This window comes from Sardina pilchardus, chromosome 21 (genome assembly GCF_963854185.1).
Source record: "Sardina pilchardus chromosome 21, fSarPil1.1, whole genome shotgun sequence".
NCBI classification, from domain to species: Eukaryota; Metazoa; Chordata; class Actinopteri; order Clupeiformes; family Clupeidae; genus Sardina; species Sardina pilchardus.
Window position 1 is genome coordinate 13932714 of NC_085014.1, and position 16659 is coordinate 13949372.

The 16659-nt window shown below is 43.5% G+C and overlaps 2 protein-coding genes across 5 annotated transcripts in view; both read right to left on the reverse strand.

Annotated features, from left to right (window-relative positions):
* Positions 1-10611, reverse strand: hmmr (hyaluronan-mediated motility receptor (RHAMM)). 3 transcript variants are annotated; one of them, XM_062525009.1, is made up of 18 exons: positions 10457-10611; positions 9981-10079; positions 9734-9816; positions 9580-9657; positions 8906-9094; positions 8341-8427; positions 8072-8183; positions 7915-7980; positions 7749-7822; positions 7197-7416; positions 6679-6827; positions 5725-5939; positions 4404-4601; positions 2771-4072; positions 2196-2268; positions 1629-1805; positions 1134-1373; positions 1-418 (listed from the first exon to the last, which is right to left on the reverse strand). In XM_062525009.1, exons 1-18 carry the CDS (start codon positions 10500-10502, stop codon positions 404-406), a joined length of 3423 nt encoding a protein of 1140 aa, XP_062380993.1. In that variant the 5' UTR covers positions 10503-10611; the 3' UTR covers positions 1-403. The 3 variants fall into 3 exon arrangements, with proteins under 3 accessions (XP_062380993.1, XP_062380994.1, XP_062380992.1); XM_062525010.1 differs by having other exon boundaries at positions 1211-1373; positions 9734-9819; XM_062525008.1 differs by having other exon boundaries at positions 9734-9819.
* Positions 10612-11581: 970 nt separating this feature from the next.
* The window catches only part of cyfip2 (cytoplasmic FMR1 interacting protein 2), a 46045-nt gene continuing 40967 nt past the window's right edge, over positions 11582-16659 (reverse strand). For both annotated transcript variants that reach the window (XM_062523867.1, XM_062523866.1), the window contains exons 26-29: positions 16051-16145; positions 14306-14544; positions 14020-14167; positions 11582-13892 (exon numbers count right to left, since the gene is read on the reverse strand). In XM_062523867.1, the coding sequence (XP_062379851.1) occupies positions 13725-13892; positions 14020-14167; positions 14306-14544; positions 16051-16145 (650 nt within the window). In that variant the 3' untranslated portion in view covers positions 11582-13724. The remainder of the gene's footprint in view (positions 13893-14019; positions 14168-14305; positions 14545-16050; positions 16146-16659) is intronic.

Below are 16659 nucleotides of genomic sequence, written 5' to 3' on the forward strand. Positions count from 1 at the left end.
TGTACGTGTATGCAAAAAGACTTCAAAAGTTTTATTTCAAAGCAGTGTCGCGATAATGCTATAAACATGGTCTGACAGATAATCTAAAACATTCTAAATTAATTAAAAAGGCTTTTATAGTTTAATAAAAGAGCTCATTTGACAGGAGCTAAAACCCTGACGTGTATTTATAAGGACAGGGCCTTTTACGTACATGCACACTGCATGTACTGTATTATATAGCATATGTAATGTACACAGCCATAGTCCAGTAAAAAGCAGAAGAGACATATACATTGACAAAGCAAGACGTAAGAAAAGACCCATCATGTCCACTTGTGTGAGCAACCACACCTAAATACATACACGCTTTTGGAGTCATCAATTCTGTCCAGGTTTCTTTTTTCTGCACTCCGCCTTTAAATTACAGGTCTGTAGCCTATAAAAAAAACAAGGCGGCATAAATGTTTGTCATCTTAATATACATTGTCTCTTTATTAAACTGTTTAAAACTTTTACACAAGCTTCGAAGATAGGCAACATTACTAAAAAATGTCTTGTTTGAGTACAGTATATAGTCATGTTTGTCGCTGCCAAAAAATTTCATTAGCCCTCATATTGCTGAACTTCACTGGCAGTGTCATTCTAAAAGGTTGCTCAATTGAGTAGGCGGTATGCAATGCTACTCTGGGTTACTTTCCAAAATGCATGTAACAAAATAACCAGTCAAACACACAATACATCACTACCACCAGGTTTTCAAGCTTTTCAAGAATTTGTAGGGCAATTACATCCACAAAAGGTAATGTTACCATGACCTTGAGTATTTATACACTGGGGAAAACAAAAAAACTAAAAACAAAAGCTAAAAAAAAATGCTTATACCAAAAGGTAAACGGACTGTGCCCACCACCGACACCAAGCAAGTGTTTAATCTGATAATACACCAGGCAACTTTTCGAGCAATCTTGCGGGGCAAGGTTCCTGAGCGCTGTTGTTCTGGCATGTCCCCATTGATATTGGGCAACATTTTGTTTCCATCTTTAAACCAAGCAGCAGGCCAATTTTCATCCAATCATTCAGAACACATGGAACCGGTTATGAGGTTGCCCAGCAACATTGCTCAAAGAGTTCCCATGCCTCCTCCTCCTCACCTTGACATGTCTGGGTTGGCTCTTGGTTGCCATGTGCTTGGGCCGTGTGGAGTGAGCTCCAGCAGATGGGCGCTTACCAGCTTTGTGGGTGGTGGTGGTGGTGGTGGTGGCGGGGCGCTGGTTCTCCTTGTGGTCGTGCTTGAAGGCCTTGCTGGGGTCGAACCGTGGGCCCTGGCTCGGCCTCAACTGCTCCAGCTCACGCTTCTGCTTTGAGACCTGGATCCTGAGCTTAGACAACTCCTGCAGACGCACACACACAGAACACACACAAACAATTATTCAACACATTTATCTTACTAATTGGTATACTAATTAATCTATAGATCTAACCTACATATCTCTCTCTTGAACAAAAGTAACATCAAAGGAATCAAGTGTTAATTGTGCATACACAAAGACCTATCTAATGATAAAATAAACTATAAAGAGCCCCCCCCCAGTTCCAACACCAACCGCAACTCCACTAATGTAGTTACTGATATGATGAAGTCTGACCTCTTTAAGGTCCCAGTTCTCCTCCTTGAGTTTGACCACGTGCTTGATCTTCTGCTTCTGGTTCTGATGGCCCATCAGGCGGGCGTAGGCGTCGGCTAACCGGGTCAGCTCCTCCTGCGTGGCCCCCTTCTCGCTCAGGAGCGCACTCCTCTCCGCTGCAAAGTTATCCAGCTGCTCCTGCGGGCGGGGAAGGCACAGGCATCTCAGAGTCAAGGCTGTCCAGGATTTACAGGCCAAGATCTACCTACAGCTAGCCTAACGAGCTAGACCCACGTCAAGATGTAGAGTCTAGAAACTCACCAACTCACCAAAAACGCCATTAGGGGCATCTAGATTTCTAGGCTAACCTACAGCTTCATTTATTTCTCTTGTTCGTTGATGATTTACTTTCTTTGTGTGTGTGTGTGTGTGTGTGTGTGTGTGTGTGTGAATACGTCAGGTCTATAGTGGGGTCAAGGTAGTGCAGTGGGCTTGTGGATGGGGCCTATAATAAAGCAGATTCATACTACTGCTCCTCCTCCTCCAAAACTTGCATAGCTCACCTTTAAACTACACTGCGACACTTACCTGGAACGGCTGAACTTTAGCACGCAGCTCCTCATACAGGTTTCTCCACTTCTCTATCTCTGCATCGTTTGAGCTAAAGAGATTAAGAGGGAAAAAAGGATGACTACTAGGATTTTATACTTTCATTAACCAATGACTATAAACGGTTACAATTCCAGCAGAATACAAAACTGATAATTACATGCCATTTTTTGGGGGGGGATTTAAAGGTGCTCTAGGTGCGATGTCACACAGTTTCTAAGCTAATAATGTTTTTGTTACATACAGCAAACATCACCTCACCATCTGATAGATGTCTGTCCCCTGAATACACTGAAAATACACAGTCTAATAGGCAGCCCAGGCTTCAAAAACTAACCATAAAAACATAAACTGTTCCAGCCAATTATTGAGGAGATGTGGAGTTTAGGAGCTTCGTTTGCACAGGAGGGAGGGGGAGGGAATAGCAAGCTAGCTCTCTGTTGTCAACAATGACTTTACCCTAGAGTACTTTACCCTTAGAGCACCTTTAACTAAAGCCATCACATATTCAGAGAATGCCTTAAAAAAACAAAATGTTACAGCTGCTGTCTCACTTCTGCTGGAGGGCCTGTGTGAGCCTCGTCTCCATCTCTCGTCTCTCCTGCTCCAGCTGCCTCTGCAGGTTCTCCCTCTGCTCCCCCACGTCCTCCACCTGCTCCTCCAGCCTGCTCCTGTACTCCTCCGACTGCTCCAGCCTCTTCTGGAGCTCAGCACAGCCCTCCTCCAGGGACTGCACCATGGCGTCGAGATGACCGGCCTTGGCCACGCGCCCCTCTGCCGACTCCCTCCTCCTCTGCTCCAGCCGAGCCCTCTCCGCCCTCTCCTTCTCCAACTGAGCCAGGACGTTGCCTCTCTCTTCCCTCTCGTTATTCAGTTGTTCTAAGGCACAACTTTTTTCCTCCCTCTCCTTCTCCAACTGAGCCTGACTGCTGGTTCTCTCTTCTCTCTCGTTCTCCAGTTGTTCTAAAGCGAGACTTTTTTCCGTCCTCTCCTTCTCCAACTGAGCCAGGACGCCGGTTCTCTCTTCCCTCTCGTTCCTCAGCTGTTCTAAAGCACAACTCCTCTCCTCTGTCTCCTTCTCCAGCTGCTTCAGTGCATTATTCCTCTCCTCTTTCAACTCTTCCAGAGCCTTGCTCCTCTCCTCCTCTAGCTGGTCTAGAGAACTGTTCCTCAACTCCCTCTCCTTCTCTAGTTCCTCCAGGATTCTGTCTTTCTCCTCTTCTAGCTGTTCCAGGGCGGATTTCCTTTCCTCTCTCTGCTTCTCCAGCTGTTCTAAGGCATGACTTCTCTCTTCTCTTTCCTGTTCTAACCTGACAATTGTGCTACTTCTCTCTTGCCTCTCCTTTTCTAACTGTTCCAGTGTATCGTTCCTCTCCTTCTCAAACTGTTCTAGAGAGCTGATCCTTTCCTTCCTCTCTCTCTCCAGCTCCTCCATGATGCAGTCTCTCTCTTTCTCTAGCTTCTCCAGGGCAGATTTCCTCTCCTCTCGCTCTTTCTCTAGACTGACAAGCGTGCTACTTCTCTCTTCCCTTTCCTTCTCCAGCTGTTCCAGGGCATTATTCCTCTCTTCCTTTAGCTGTTCCAGAACCTTGCTCCTCTCCTCCTCCAGCTGTTCCAGGGAACTGCTCTTTTCCTTTCTCTCCTTCTCTAGATCCTCCAGGATAGCGTTCTTCTCCTTCTCCAGCTGTTCCAGAGCCTTGCTCCTCTCCTCCCGCTCCTTCTCCAGCTCTGCCAGGGCACTCTGCTGCTTGTCTAGCTCCCCCTGCAGGCCGCTGAGGGCACGGCCGTGGGCATCCTGAGCACACTCCAGCTCTTCCTCTTTCTCCGCCAGCTGTGTGCGCGCCTCCAGGAGCATTCTAGATTTTGCATTAGAATGAAAAACAAAGACATGAGGCTACAGACAAACTAGCACAAGGAGAGCATCTTCACATCAATATACTCATTGAGTTATTGTATTGTATTGTATTGTATTGTATTGTATTGAAATGAATGAATGAAAACAGAATTAAAGAAACACAGCATAAATGGATGGATGAAAGGATGGATGATTGAATAAACAGAATAAATGAATTGACAGATGGATGGATGGATGAATGAATGAATGGATGGATGGATGGATGGATGAATGAATGAATGAATGGATGGATGGATGGATGGATGGATGGATGAGTGTTGGGGTGTGCGTACCTGGCGTACTCCTCCCTGGCCTTCTCCTGCGTCTGCTCCAGGCATCCCTGCCGCCGCTGCTCCTCCTGCAGCTCCTGGCTGAGCCGCGCCACCTCCTGCTCCAGCGCACGCACGCGCTCCTCCGCCGCGCTCCGCTGAGCCTCCAGCTGAGACAGACGCTCCTCCGCACCGCTCCGCTCCACCTCCGACTGAGACAGCCTAGGCATGGACAAACCCAGTTCCGGTTTACATTCAATACACATTATTAATACAATCTTATTATACGGCTCTTCACAATGCAAGTAGAACACTCCATTGACTTGAATGGGATTTCCCAACGTTCTACCGGTCATTATTTCTTGATAGATGACCGCTCCGAAGGTATAATGACCGCTACCAATGGCAACGGGTTCACTCCGCTAGTTGTTGAGGAAGCCACGAAACGGTAGCCAAGTCATTGCTAAAGACACATTGAGATGAGTTTCTTTTCTCGTTTTGGCAAGTAGCCATATAATAAGCGCGATAATGTATAGAACGCCGGTCATTATCGGAAAATAATTCCCTTCAGGACGAAGCAAAACCCCTCCGCTGCGCGTCAGGGTTCAGTTCATCCTGTCGGGAATTATTTTCCGATAATGACCGGCGTTCTATACATTATCCCTTACATAAAGCAAATGTGTCCTTCAGCATCTTCTGCTTTTGTCTCTCCAGAATGAGGCCCATCAAGTGTCAATCAACATTCAAAACATTAAATGCTGTCTACCACGACATTACTAAAACAGGTCTCCAAAAATAACCAAAAGAACATTCAGGCACTAATCTCTCAATTATCACAATGAAAACAACTTGCAGTCAATCTACATGCAAATGTCTAAAGGCCCGTTAACACCCAGAACGATAACTATAACGATAACTATAAAAAAGTATTGCTCTCGTTAATATGAATGACGATGTTCACACACAGACTATAACGATAACGTCATAAAGAACAATGTCGTTGGGGATCACTTTCAGAGCAAAAGAACCAACCACATTTAGCCATCACATTAACACAAGGAGAGACTTTGCTTACCATTGGTCATTGTGGACGCTTTTATCGTTATGGCTATAGTTATCGTTCTTGGTGTGAATGCCCCTTAATGCTCATATTGCTCCTGCACACACACACACACACACACACACACACACACACACACACCTGTCGAGCTGCTCTCTGGCGTGGTCGAGCTCGCTCTGGAGCGTGGTTATAGTTATCGTTCTTGGTGTGAATTCCCCCTTAACGCTCATATTGCTCATGCCCAGACACACCCAGACACACAGACACACACACGTGACCTCTGACCTGTCGAGCTGCTCTCTGGCGTGGTCGAGCTCGCTCTGGAGCGCCTGGCTGTGGCCCTGGAGGCTCTGCAGCGTCTCCAGCCCCCGGAGCTCCTGCGCCTCCAGATTGGAGAGCTCGTCCAGCGCCTCCTCCAGCTCCGCCTCCAGACGCCGTCGCTCCGCCGCCGCCAAGTCCCACTCGCGCTCCAGGGTGGCCTTCAGGGAGCGGCTACGCTCCTGGGTACCGCACGGCACGGACACGGACACGGACAGGGGGGCAGAGAGGGACAACAAGATCAGCTTTACGATAGCACACAGGAATCTTTATTTTCTAGTTTCATCATTTGAGTGTAATTTTGTAAAAATGTCAAGCAATTAGTCAAGTCATGTCACAATTAGATAGAAGAATCTAAAAACAGCGTCTAAATTAAAGGCACATCTGCTAAAATGTGTTCGGTACTAGGTCAAATGTAAAATTCCATGACCTGTGGGAACCCTGTCGATAGCCCCGTTTACGTGGAAGTTTGAAATAAATGAAAGATGAAAGATTTCAACTGAACTGTTAACATGATCGCTAAATAAACCAATGTTTAATCTGCGTTTACATGGAACAAGCATTTCATCATTTAGAAGATCATAGTTGTATTGCCGTCACTTGTTTACATCGCTCTGCTTTATTACCACATAGGAAACACCTGTGCAGAAAGAAAAAAATTACTTAAACAATTGGAGTACCTGTATACATGAGTGGATTTTTTCAATCAATCGGATAATCAGCACAGAGTCTTGATCCGATTGGAAAATTTAGTCTGATCGCGCTAAAATCCGATCGGTTGAGGTGTTTACACGAGAGCATTTTTATTCCGATTGAGCCATTACTCCGTTTGTAATCAGATTAAAAGTATCCATGTAAACGAGGCCAATGACAGGATTAGAAGTGAGCCGATGGCCTCTCCTCTCCTCTCCTCCACTCTACCTGCTCCTCCTCCAGCTGGGTGGCCAATGTGCTGTGGGTCTCCTTCAGCTCCTCCAGCTCCTTCTGCTCCGCACGCCTGCTCTCCTCCAGGGTGCCGATCTCCGTTTTCAGCTCCTGCACCCGCCGCAAGCCCTCCTCCTGGGTCTTGGCTGTACAGAGACATCAGAAACATAAAGAAAATAAGATCCTGACGACAAAGACAAACGTAAAGACAAGAGTAAGACATTGCAGAAACAAAAAACATTGCATTGGATATCCTGGTAACCAAACTACAGCAGGGGGTGTTTAGCAAAGGTAAAAGGCAATGGATAGCGCCCGAACCGTCAGACTGACAGGTGACAACACAACCACAGCTCCACTCTGTCCCTCAGTTGGAGAAATGCAATTTCAATTTAATTTCACTTATAGAGCGCCAAAACATTACACATGTGTCATGGCGCTTTACAGAGAGTATTAAATATTCAGAGAGGGAGAAATGCAGAAATCGGCGCGAGCCCCTGACACGTCTCTCGGCTCACCTCTCTCGTCCTCCAGCACCAGACACCTGTCCCCCAGGTGGGCCACGCGCTGATCCAGCTCCTCCTCCGTGCGCCGCAGCACCACCCTGAGCCGAGCCAGTTCCTGCTCCTGCTGCCGCACGGCATGCTGGGAGGCCTGCAGCTCGTCGCTGCCGTTCTCCTTCTGCCGCTCGAGCTGCTGCAAGGCCTTCTGGGAGGCCTTCAGCTTACTGCGCAAGTCCTTCACAGAGACAAATCATTCAAATTAAAGGAATCCAACCAAACCTCACATTTCGGTTGAAAGAATAGACACCTGCAGCATATGTGCAGTTAAAGGTAAGGACAGCAAAACATATGATCTACCTAAATTAACATTTGAAAATAGTTGTCTTCCCTTACTAATAATCCAATTTATGGAACACATCAAAGAAATGGCTTCTAGTGGCTCAGCTACATAATAAAGTTAGACAGAATAATTTCATATTTCATCACTCTAGAGTAATACTCCACACATTACTTATATACAGACAGACTCTACTATTACTACTACTTCTAAACCTACAAAACCAGTACCAGAATTTCCTCATTGGCGGTATCCAGGTATTGCTGAAGAGCCTTGATCTCCTCCCTCAGTTCCTGTATCACACCTGTTGAGAATATTACATACATGAATAAATAAATACACATAGAAACCTACAGCACAAATTAGCAAACTAAGTGAAAACTTGATATTAGTCACCATGAAGTTTGTCCATCTCTGTTTCAAGCTCTTCATTGTGTATTTTTGTCTCCTTGTGAAGGTCCTCTGAAGATGACACAAACAACAAATGTAAATATTTAGTGTCCATTAATTCAGTATTTAACAATCTTGTTTCTATTATGGTAAACAAACTCACCCAGGTCATCATTTCTCTCTGTGAGGGCAGCGAGAGTGGCCCTGGAAGCTGATAGATCTGCCTCTAACATCTTGATTTTTCCTTCCAGACTTATTTGAAGGAAACTCAGTTCCTGGTGAAAATAAATAAGCATACGAATAAACCAATAACGAAGTTTTGTAATGCAATGCATGTCCATGACATTATGAATCATGGTAAACTTCCGGGAACTCCTCCGTTTCCAACCCCTTGACAGTGCATGACGGTTTACGAAGAAAGCATTGTTTTACCTTATCTTTGGCATCTAGTTTATTCCTCGCTTCCATCAGTTCCATACTGAGAGCGTTGATCTTTTTCTTTGATGTGTCAGCTGAAAACTGGAGGATTCAGAAGCATATATATATATATATATATATATATATATATATATGGAACAAAGAAAACAACTCAAACCAAATATCAGATCTTTCCAGTAACAACAGTCGGTAGAATGCAAACAGTTGAAATAATTCTGTGATCATTTCAATACAAGTAATACACATACATTATTCTATCAGTTTGTGCGTGCCACAGATAAAAAAAATAAAAATAAAAAAAAAGACTCGACCTTGGTGGTCCTAATGACCAATAGGTACATTAACTACACATGCTATTGATTGAACTGCCATTGTTGTCTAGTATTGCTATTCTCCCTAATGTAGTATGACCAACTTTTTAAAAGTGTTCACTGTTAAATCAAATCAACTATTGCATTGTTTTTATGTGTACGCTGCTTTGGACAAAAGTGTCTGCCAAATCCCATAACCTTGCTGGCATTAGAGTGCCAAAGCCAAACGACTAATCTATAACCCTGACCTTGTTCTTAAGGAATTCGTTGGTCTTCTTCAGCTCCCCTTGCTGCCTCTCCAGCGAGGCCACGTTGGCGGCCAGGCCCGTCTTCTCTCTGGTGGCGACCAGCAGTTTTGCCTCCAGTTTCTTGACCTCTTCCTCCAGGGCGTGCAGCTGGCGGTCCTGCTCCCCTTTCTGCTGCACCAGTGACCGGATCTGCAGAGAACAGAGAGAGAGAGAGAGAGAGAGAGCCATGTTGGAGCAATATTTGGTTATGACTGTAGTGTTTTGCATTATGCTTATAGGTTGTTGTCCAAAGTGACAAAATGTGAACAGTACTTTATACCTTCTGGTTAAACATTTAAACATAAATGTGGTGCTCTAATAAAGTGCAGTTTTAGACTAAAAGAGAGAAAAAATAAATATATTCATGGGGGGGAATAAATAAATTCATTATTTTCTTCAGTCCCGTGTTGTGTAGCCTGCTATGTAGCTTGTACAGCTAGAGTTTTGAAAAAGGGGTCATAATATTTGTCTAAGGTGTGGCAGTAGACAGTCCCACTTCGGGTATTTTGCACGCATAAGCTTGAATCAATCTCGCCTTCAGTAACTATTTCATGACACCAAGCCTTCTCCTTATCTACTGGAGATGAACATGTGACTTGTGCAGTTGTTATGATTCAGTTTGGCAAACGACTTACCTCTTTCTCCAGTAGCTTCTGTTGCTTCATATGTATGGACATACTAGCCTTCTCTTTCTTGGCGCTTGCTGTCTCAGACTGCAAGATAAATCACAACCTCAGACTCTGCTGTTTCTATTATGGAGCTCCTACAATAACATTAGTATTCACTTACCAAACCGTCGACAGACATTGTTCGACGAATTGGGGAGGCAGGAACATCCATCTTCGGTGACAGTGGTACAGTGGTAGCGTCAGCTGCTTGGAGGATGAAAAAGGCAATCATCGTTTACCAGAGGAAACGGTCCATTGTAAAGCAACACCAAATGCTTCTGTGTGCTAAAATGTGGTTCTATGTGGTAAAATAAGACCGTATATTTAGCATATTCTGGGTGGAATCTGTAACAAGTCTTGGAACTCACGTTTGACGGGCTTGAAGCGTTCCGCTTTCTGGAATGAAACAGCACCCGCCTTAGCTCCACCGGTCTTCACGTCGTATGTGCCAGGAGCAGGGGCGCAACCTAAAACAGATGTACATTAGGCATATCTATCCAAGCGCAAAACGTTTCCCAGAAAACAGTTAAGGGTAAAGCAGTCATGCATCTTGATACAAGTTTGCGGCGTTGTCCAACGAAGGTCTCGTTACCGACCTCCTTAGCTCTTGCTATTGCTAACGCTAACTAACTTCTTCTAACTTGAAGTTTACAGATTGGTTGTTACTCACACATTAATAACTGCAACTTAACTTACATTAGGCACAGTAGCTGAACATGCTCGTAACTATATCGTCTCGTTTGTTTGCTAATTCACTCCAAGAAAGCTAATGTTAGCGACAGTATAGCAACGTTAGTAACACAGTAACGTTAGTAGTATCATGGCTATGTAAATAGTCACTTACCAATTTCATCATTAAATCTTTTCACAGGTGCCCGTGAAAAAGACATGGCTTCGGCAATGCTACTTCTATTGCCTTTGTGTGTTTTTGACGACAACAAATGTCCCGCAGCTCACACTTTTGTTAATCAAAACCTTTCATTAACGAGTTGACTGTCTCACTGACGCAGTCGAAAACAGACAGGCAGCTCCACCCGCTGAAATTTTAAAACTGGAGTCTTGTCCAATCAGAGTGACGAATGAAAGAAAACCACTTCCTAGCCAATCAACGTGAAGATGGTCAGCCGCAATCATGGGTTCCAAAGTAAACACATGCATGCAGATCTTCCGTAACTTTTATTTCACCCACAAATAACTTGAGCTACCGTAGCCTAGGCTACATTAAGTGTTGATAATATCTAATAATAGTTTATGAAACAAGTAGGCCAACAGTTAGTTATGTTGTCAAATGCAAGATACAGTTCACATTTGAGATTTGAAAATACATAAGGGATTACAAAGGAGTTGCAGAAAAAGATATAGCCTAATCTAGGCTACACAGGCCTACATTTATTCATTTTTAGCAACTTTTAATCCAAATAAAAGTGGATGACAATTATATTATAAGGGGAGCAACTTGAAAAAAGTCTAGCACAAGTGCATTTTGATAAGGGCGCAATGGTGAAAGCCATGAATTAGACAACTTTTCAGGCTATGCTCCAGCTCCAGTAATGTATTTGTGCACACAACACAGCCTAATATCAATTGACAGATATGAAGCTTAGTACAGAATGGGCATGTAAGAATATCATAAGCTGTGCTTTGTTCCTCACGTTTTGCTTCTCATATGGTGGGGGTGTGAATCTAGGACAGAATTTGTAACATATTGTTACACACACACACATGTATATGTAATATGTATATCCTAGAACGATATGTGTGTGTGTGTATATATATATATATATATATATATATATATATATATATATATATATATATATATATATATATCCTAGAACCGTTTGTCACATGGGCTGTAGAAGCAACATGTTATTTGCAAATTAACACTTTTAAACAGATGCTCACATTCAAAATGGGCCACCATCTCAGATCAAGTTATGACCACAAGAGAAAAACAACATTATTTAGTTAGATCTTTTTATTTCATGGAAATACAACAATTTCACTTCCTTTGCAGGACCATTTGTTGTACAATTTCATTATTTTCTTCACGGTTTTTTGTATTTCAAAACATGATCACTCGTACAACAACATCATGAACAAAACCTCATTTCACAAAGAGTCTCATGATGACAATAAATTACACTGGTCATGCTAAGGTTTTTTTCTGAAAACAAAGCTTCATCAATTTTCACTTCATTTATTTATTACTTTTATATCAACAGATTCACCCCTTCAAGGAACAGTAGAGAGTGTACTGTATGCATAAATATAGTACTGTAAAAGGACCAATTACTCAAAACAAATACTGTACCCAAATAAAAACAGTAGAACAAAGTCAAAAAAAAAGTTATAACAGTGGATGAGTGAGTGAACTCATATCAATTTACAGTAACAGCTGCCATACCAGACAGTCTCTTAAATGTTTCTTTTATATGAATATAAAATGAGAAGAGAGAGACAAATTGCATTCATTTTTTAACACTGCTAAATCGAAGAGATCGAAATAGTGAATACTGAACACACATTTACTAAATCCTTCTCTCTCCTCTAATTTTCCTTCATCTGTGAAAGAGAGGACATTTGTGTATTAGCTTCAAAAATCCGTTTGACTTCTCTCATCTCTTCCAAGTAATTTTGCTAAAATTACTGTTTCTATGCTCTGCCCTACCTGCAGTCCATAGGCAATGACCATGCTGTTCACTCTGCTAACAAGGGAACATGTTAGAGACCCTGGTCTGGCAGCACCACAAGAGGTATATCAGAAGACTTTCCTATGGGTCGGTCACATAGAACTGCCCTGTGCAGCTTAGCATCAGCACTGCTCTCTTCATGGTAGGTATATGTGCGCGCGGAAAAAATAAATGTGTAAACCATTCAAACAAACTGGTGATGGGCTCAATTCAAAAAATCAGATCATGATTTTCAAATATTAGTAAAGGCAAGTATGCTGAAGGTTCAGATCATGAGATGATAATTAAAAACAAATAACAATTACTACACTCAGTACCTTGTTTAGTCAAACTCCAAATCTTTTTTTTTACAGTGGAACACAGGCATTAATAAAATGGCACAGAAGCCTAAAAAGGATAAAGGTCAAATAAATACAATAATTCAGAAAGCTGTTATCTTTTTTTGTTTGTTTTCTTTTCATACACTCCACAGTGAGGGGGCTCGGCGAAGGGGTTCATACATACAGACATTGAGATTAATTCTTTGTGTCCAAATTATGAAACCAAAAATTCTATATATTTTTTTTTTTACACGACAAATGTATTGCCCTGACCTGGGCTGAGTAAAAAGTGAAGAAATAAAATATCATTTTAAAGGGTGAATGGGCAACACAAGGTGATTTGGATTTCTCTGCTTTACTGAATGATTTTACAGGGTGACATTAGATCGTTAAAAAAGTAAGCAAATCTATGACGTATACCTTTCTTCTCAGTCACCAAAGACTCAATGGTTATATGACATGAATTTAAAATTAAGAAATTTTACTCTGAATAACATATTTTTAAGTAGTTCTCTCTTATCTTTGTAGACAGAAATCTGTCAAAACCTTTCACAGTTCTCATGCTGTATCAGCTATCCCTTTTTATGTCTTCTCTTTGTTTGTCTGTTTGTTTGTTTGTTTGTTGCCTTTATAGTTATGTTTTGGGCCCGGGCTGATCAAAAAAGAAATCTAGTGGATCCTTTCCACCTCTAGTTCCGCTCCACACCTTTTAAGGTGTGCTGTGATCTTTCAGCTGGGGACTGCGAAGAGTGTTGAGTGTTAAAACTGAAAAGGCTAGAGAGAGATAGAGAGAAAGAGAGAGACAGAGAGAAAGAGAAAGAGAGAGAGAGAAAGAGCACAGCAAGGCTACTGGCCCTCGAGTGCCATCAAGAGTCTGGAGGTAAAGAGTCCATCTGGAACTTCCGTACATCAGGGGGGGGTCCATGGTTTCAGAACTCACGATGGATGTGTGTGTTGGGTGTGTATGAATACATGTGTGTACTGTATGTGTGTGGTGATTTGGTGAGCTGTAATGGGTTCCGGGGAGAGGAGATGGTAGGGGGTGGGCGCAGGAGCAGGGGGGGGGGGGGGGGGGCAGGGTGGCCGTCGTGGGTCACTTTCAACACGTGGTGGCCAGAGACTGATGGATGGGAGGCTGGAAACAGCGCACATGCTCTACCGTGGAACTGTCCGTTTCGACGGCCTTCATGTACTTGTTGAGGATGGCGAAGATCTCGTTGTTGAGGATCTGGTACTTCCTGATGCGGTCAGCCATTTTCTTCAAGGGCTGCGTCAACAGACACAGGGTACAAAAGCGAGGTGTTATCAGGATGAAGAGGCTACTACAACAGATGCTCAGATGTGTTCTTGGCTTTTTTTTTTAAGTGACCTTTAACCTTTGAGGATGTACTCACCACATTCTTGATGATTTCGTCTTTGCCATCTTGCCGCTGGACTTTCAGCAGATGGTAGCAGAAGTCGAAGAGGTCAAAGCGGCGCTGTTGTCCCAGCAACACGATGATGGCACAGCCGGCCCAGTTCAACCCATCACCAAAGCACTGCCTGTAAATATAAGTGACAAATATTAACCCAATAAACGACAACGAATGAATGCGAAAAAAGTTCAACCTCACAGGGGTCACAAAACAAAGGGTGTGACGTAGATGAGGTGGGGGGGGGGGGGGGGGTAACCGGACGTACTCTGCGGTGAACTCGTGCGTTCCCACGGGGATGCAGTAGACGAACTGCATGGCGCTCCAGAGGCGGTGGAACTCCATGCACTCGTCCACGTGCATGACGCCGTTGGTGGGCGGCGGCCCGCGCCACACCGGGTCCTGCAGGAAGCTGCGGATGCGCGTCAGGATCACCTCGAACATGGACAGCCCGCAGCACAGGCGCTCCTTGGTCAGCAGGTCACCCTCGCGCGCGATGGCGATTTGCTGAGGGAGAAAAAGACACATGTGTCAAACAGACCCGCGAGAAAAAACAAGAGGCGTATTTGTTCAGCCAGCGGCAACATCGATGAGTACATCACTTTAGAGGCACGTCAGCTTGTCAGCCAACGAGAAGACGGGTGATGATGACAGACACAGGTAGGGACTTCATCTTGCGTCAGCACTAATTATACCCCAAGCAGGTGATGGATTGTTTTTTCACACAGACAGACTTTGATTGCTCGTTACATTTTATTCTAAAAGTAAGATGGGAAAGCAGCACAGGATGTCACTACTGCTGCTTTCAGATACATCCTCCACAGCATATGCGGAGTTCTGTCAAACAGAGGTCCGACCGTTGGGGTGATTCAGACATGACGCGAACATGCAGATATTATGCGGTCATATGTGTGAACGATACCAACGCACACGAACAGAATCTCTGCGTGGTTGAACAGGTTGAATGTGGTTGAACACGCACATGAACAGAACCTCTGCGTTTTTTTCGCTTCGTTCAGACACAAGCTCATTCACGTAATGTCCATCGGAAATACTAGGAGGGGAGCACTGTAAGAGCCGGCAAAGTTCGGAATTCCGGTTATGTTTTTTCAATATACGGCCCGACCACTTGACATCTGTAGAACATGCAGATTCACACCTAGTTCTGAAAGCAGCTTATGATAGTGTCTACTGAACACAGACTAGTAAGGATGACTGGTAATAGTCATCAGATGACTGATTAGTCGAAGACTATTAGGCTTATCAATATCAGAAATTAGAGTTTCATGACATATGCACTGAAATGAAAGGGCCATCCTTCAGTTTTAAACGGACTATGCTGTCTTTATAAGAGTCACCACTGCTGAGACCACTGAAGCTATGAGTGGCCGAAAGAGGGCTCATTCTCAAAGACGGTAGCTCCGTTTACATGGACACTTCTATTCTGATTAGAAACGGAATAACGGGTCAATCGGAACAGAAATGGTCATATAAACACCTCAATCGGAATGAAAATTCCTGATCCGATCAGAATTTTTAAATCGGAATGGAAGAGGTGGTGTAGTCCGATTGACTGCTGTATCTTCCCAACGAAAAGTAGGCAACAACAGCTATTCCGATCAAAGATTTTAAAGCGCTTGAAAGCACCTGATCGGAATACAATGTATCCCATTGTAAACAGACGGCACACAATTTTCAATCGGAATAGTTTAATCGGAATGACAAAAAATTGTCCACGTAAACATGACTAGTGGTGTGAAGACACAAAAGGGCTTAGGGCGCTCAGGAGTCTATAAATTAGTAGCCTAAGCCTACTCAGGTGCTCTTCTGCTACGGGTGAGGTTAGAATCCAAAGGAAAAAAGAATTAGCAGAGGCACTCCGAGATTTTTAGGAATATAAAAAGCCTTTAATGGTTCATGGCAAGCACTGGGTATTTAAAAGCACATGGGCCTACGTGTTACGGCCATATTGGCCTTCATCAGGGCATGGCTAGTGGTGTGTTCCAGACTCACCTGTGGGGTTCCCAGTCTCTCTATCAGAGGGACCAGGTGGAGAGGGGCGTACTTCGCCTCCAACCTCTTCATCCGCACCTCCAACCGCTCGCCCTCTGCAAATGGCAGACACAATTAAATGAGACAGTTAAGAACACATACAATGACACATCTAGTCATAAACAGCTAGGGACAAAATTATTCACACCCCTCCCTGGCAAATACTGATTAATTTAGTAATTGTTCTTTTTTTTTTTTTTTTTCTCTTAACCAATATAGCCTATGTTCTAACTGAGAATGCCACTGCCACATGGCTAACGTTTGTAAGGCAATGTGGTATGAACATGCAATCAAAAAAAGAAGCGTTTTGATCTTTTTAAACATTTTTATGAAAAACGCCATGTCCAAAATCATTCATACCGTTTTTAAAGAATCAATGGAAACATCTTAATTTGCTTTCACAGCTCTAAAAATGGTTCTTATAATATCTACCAAGCCTGCCCATGTCTCCACAATGATTTTAGGCTTTTGGGCAGCAATCTGGGTTTTGAAGCAGGAATGACTATTTGCCATCACTCTGGCCTTGCTCACTCTGTGCTCACTCAAAAATTCTAATATTGTTCTCCGATA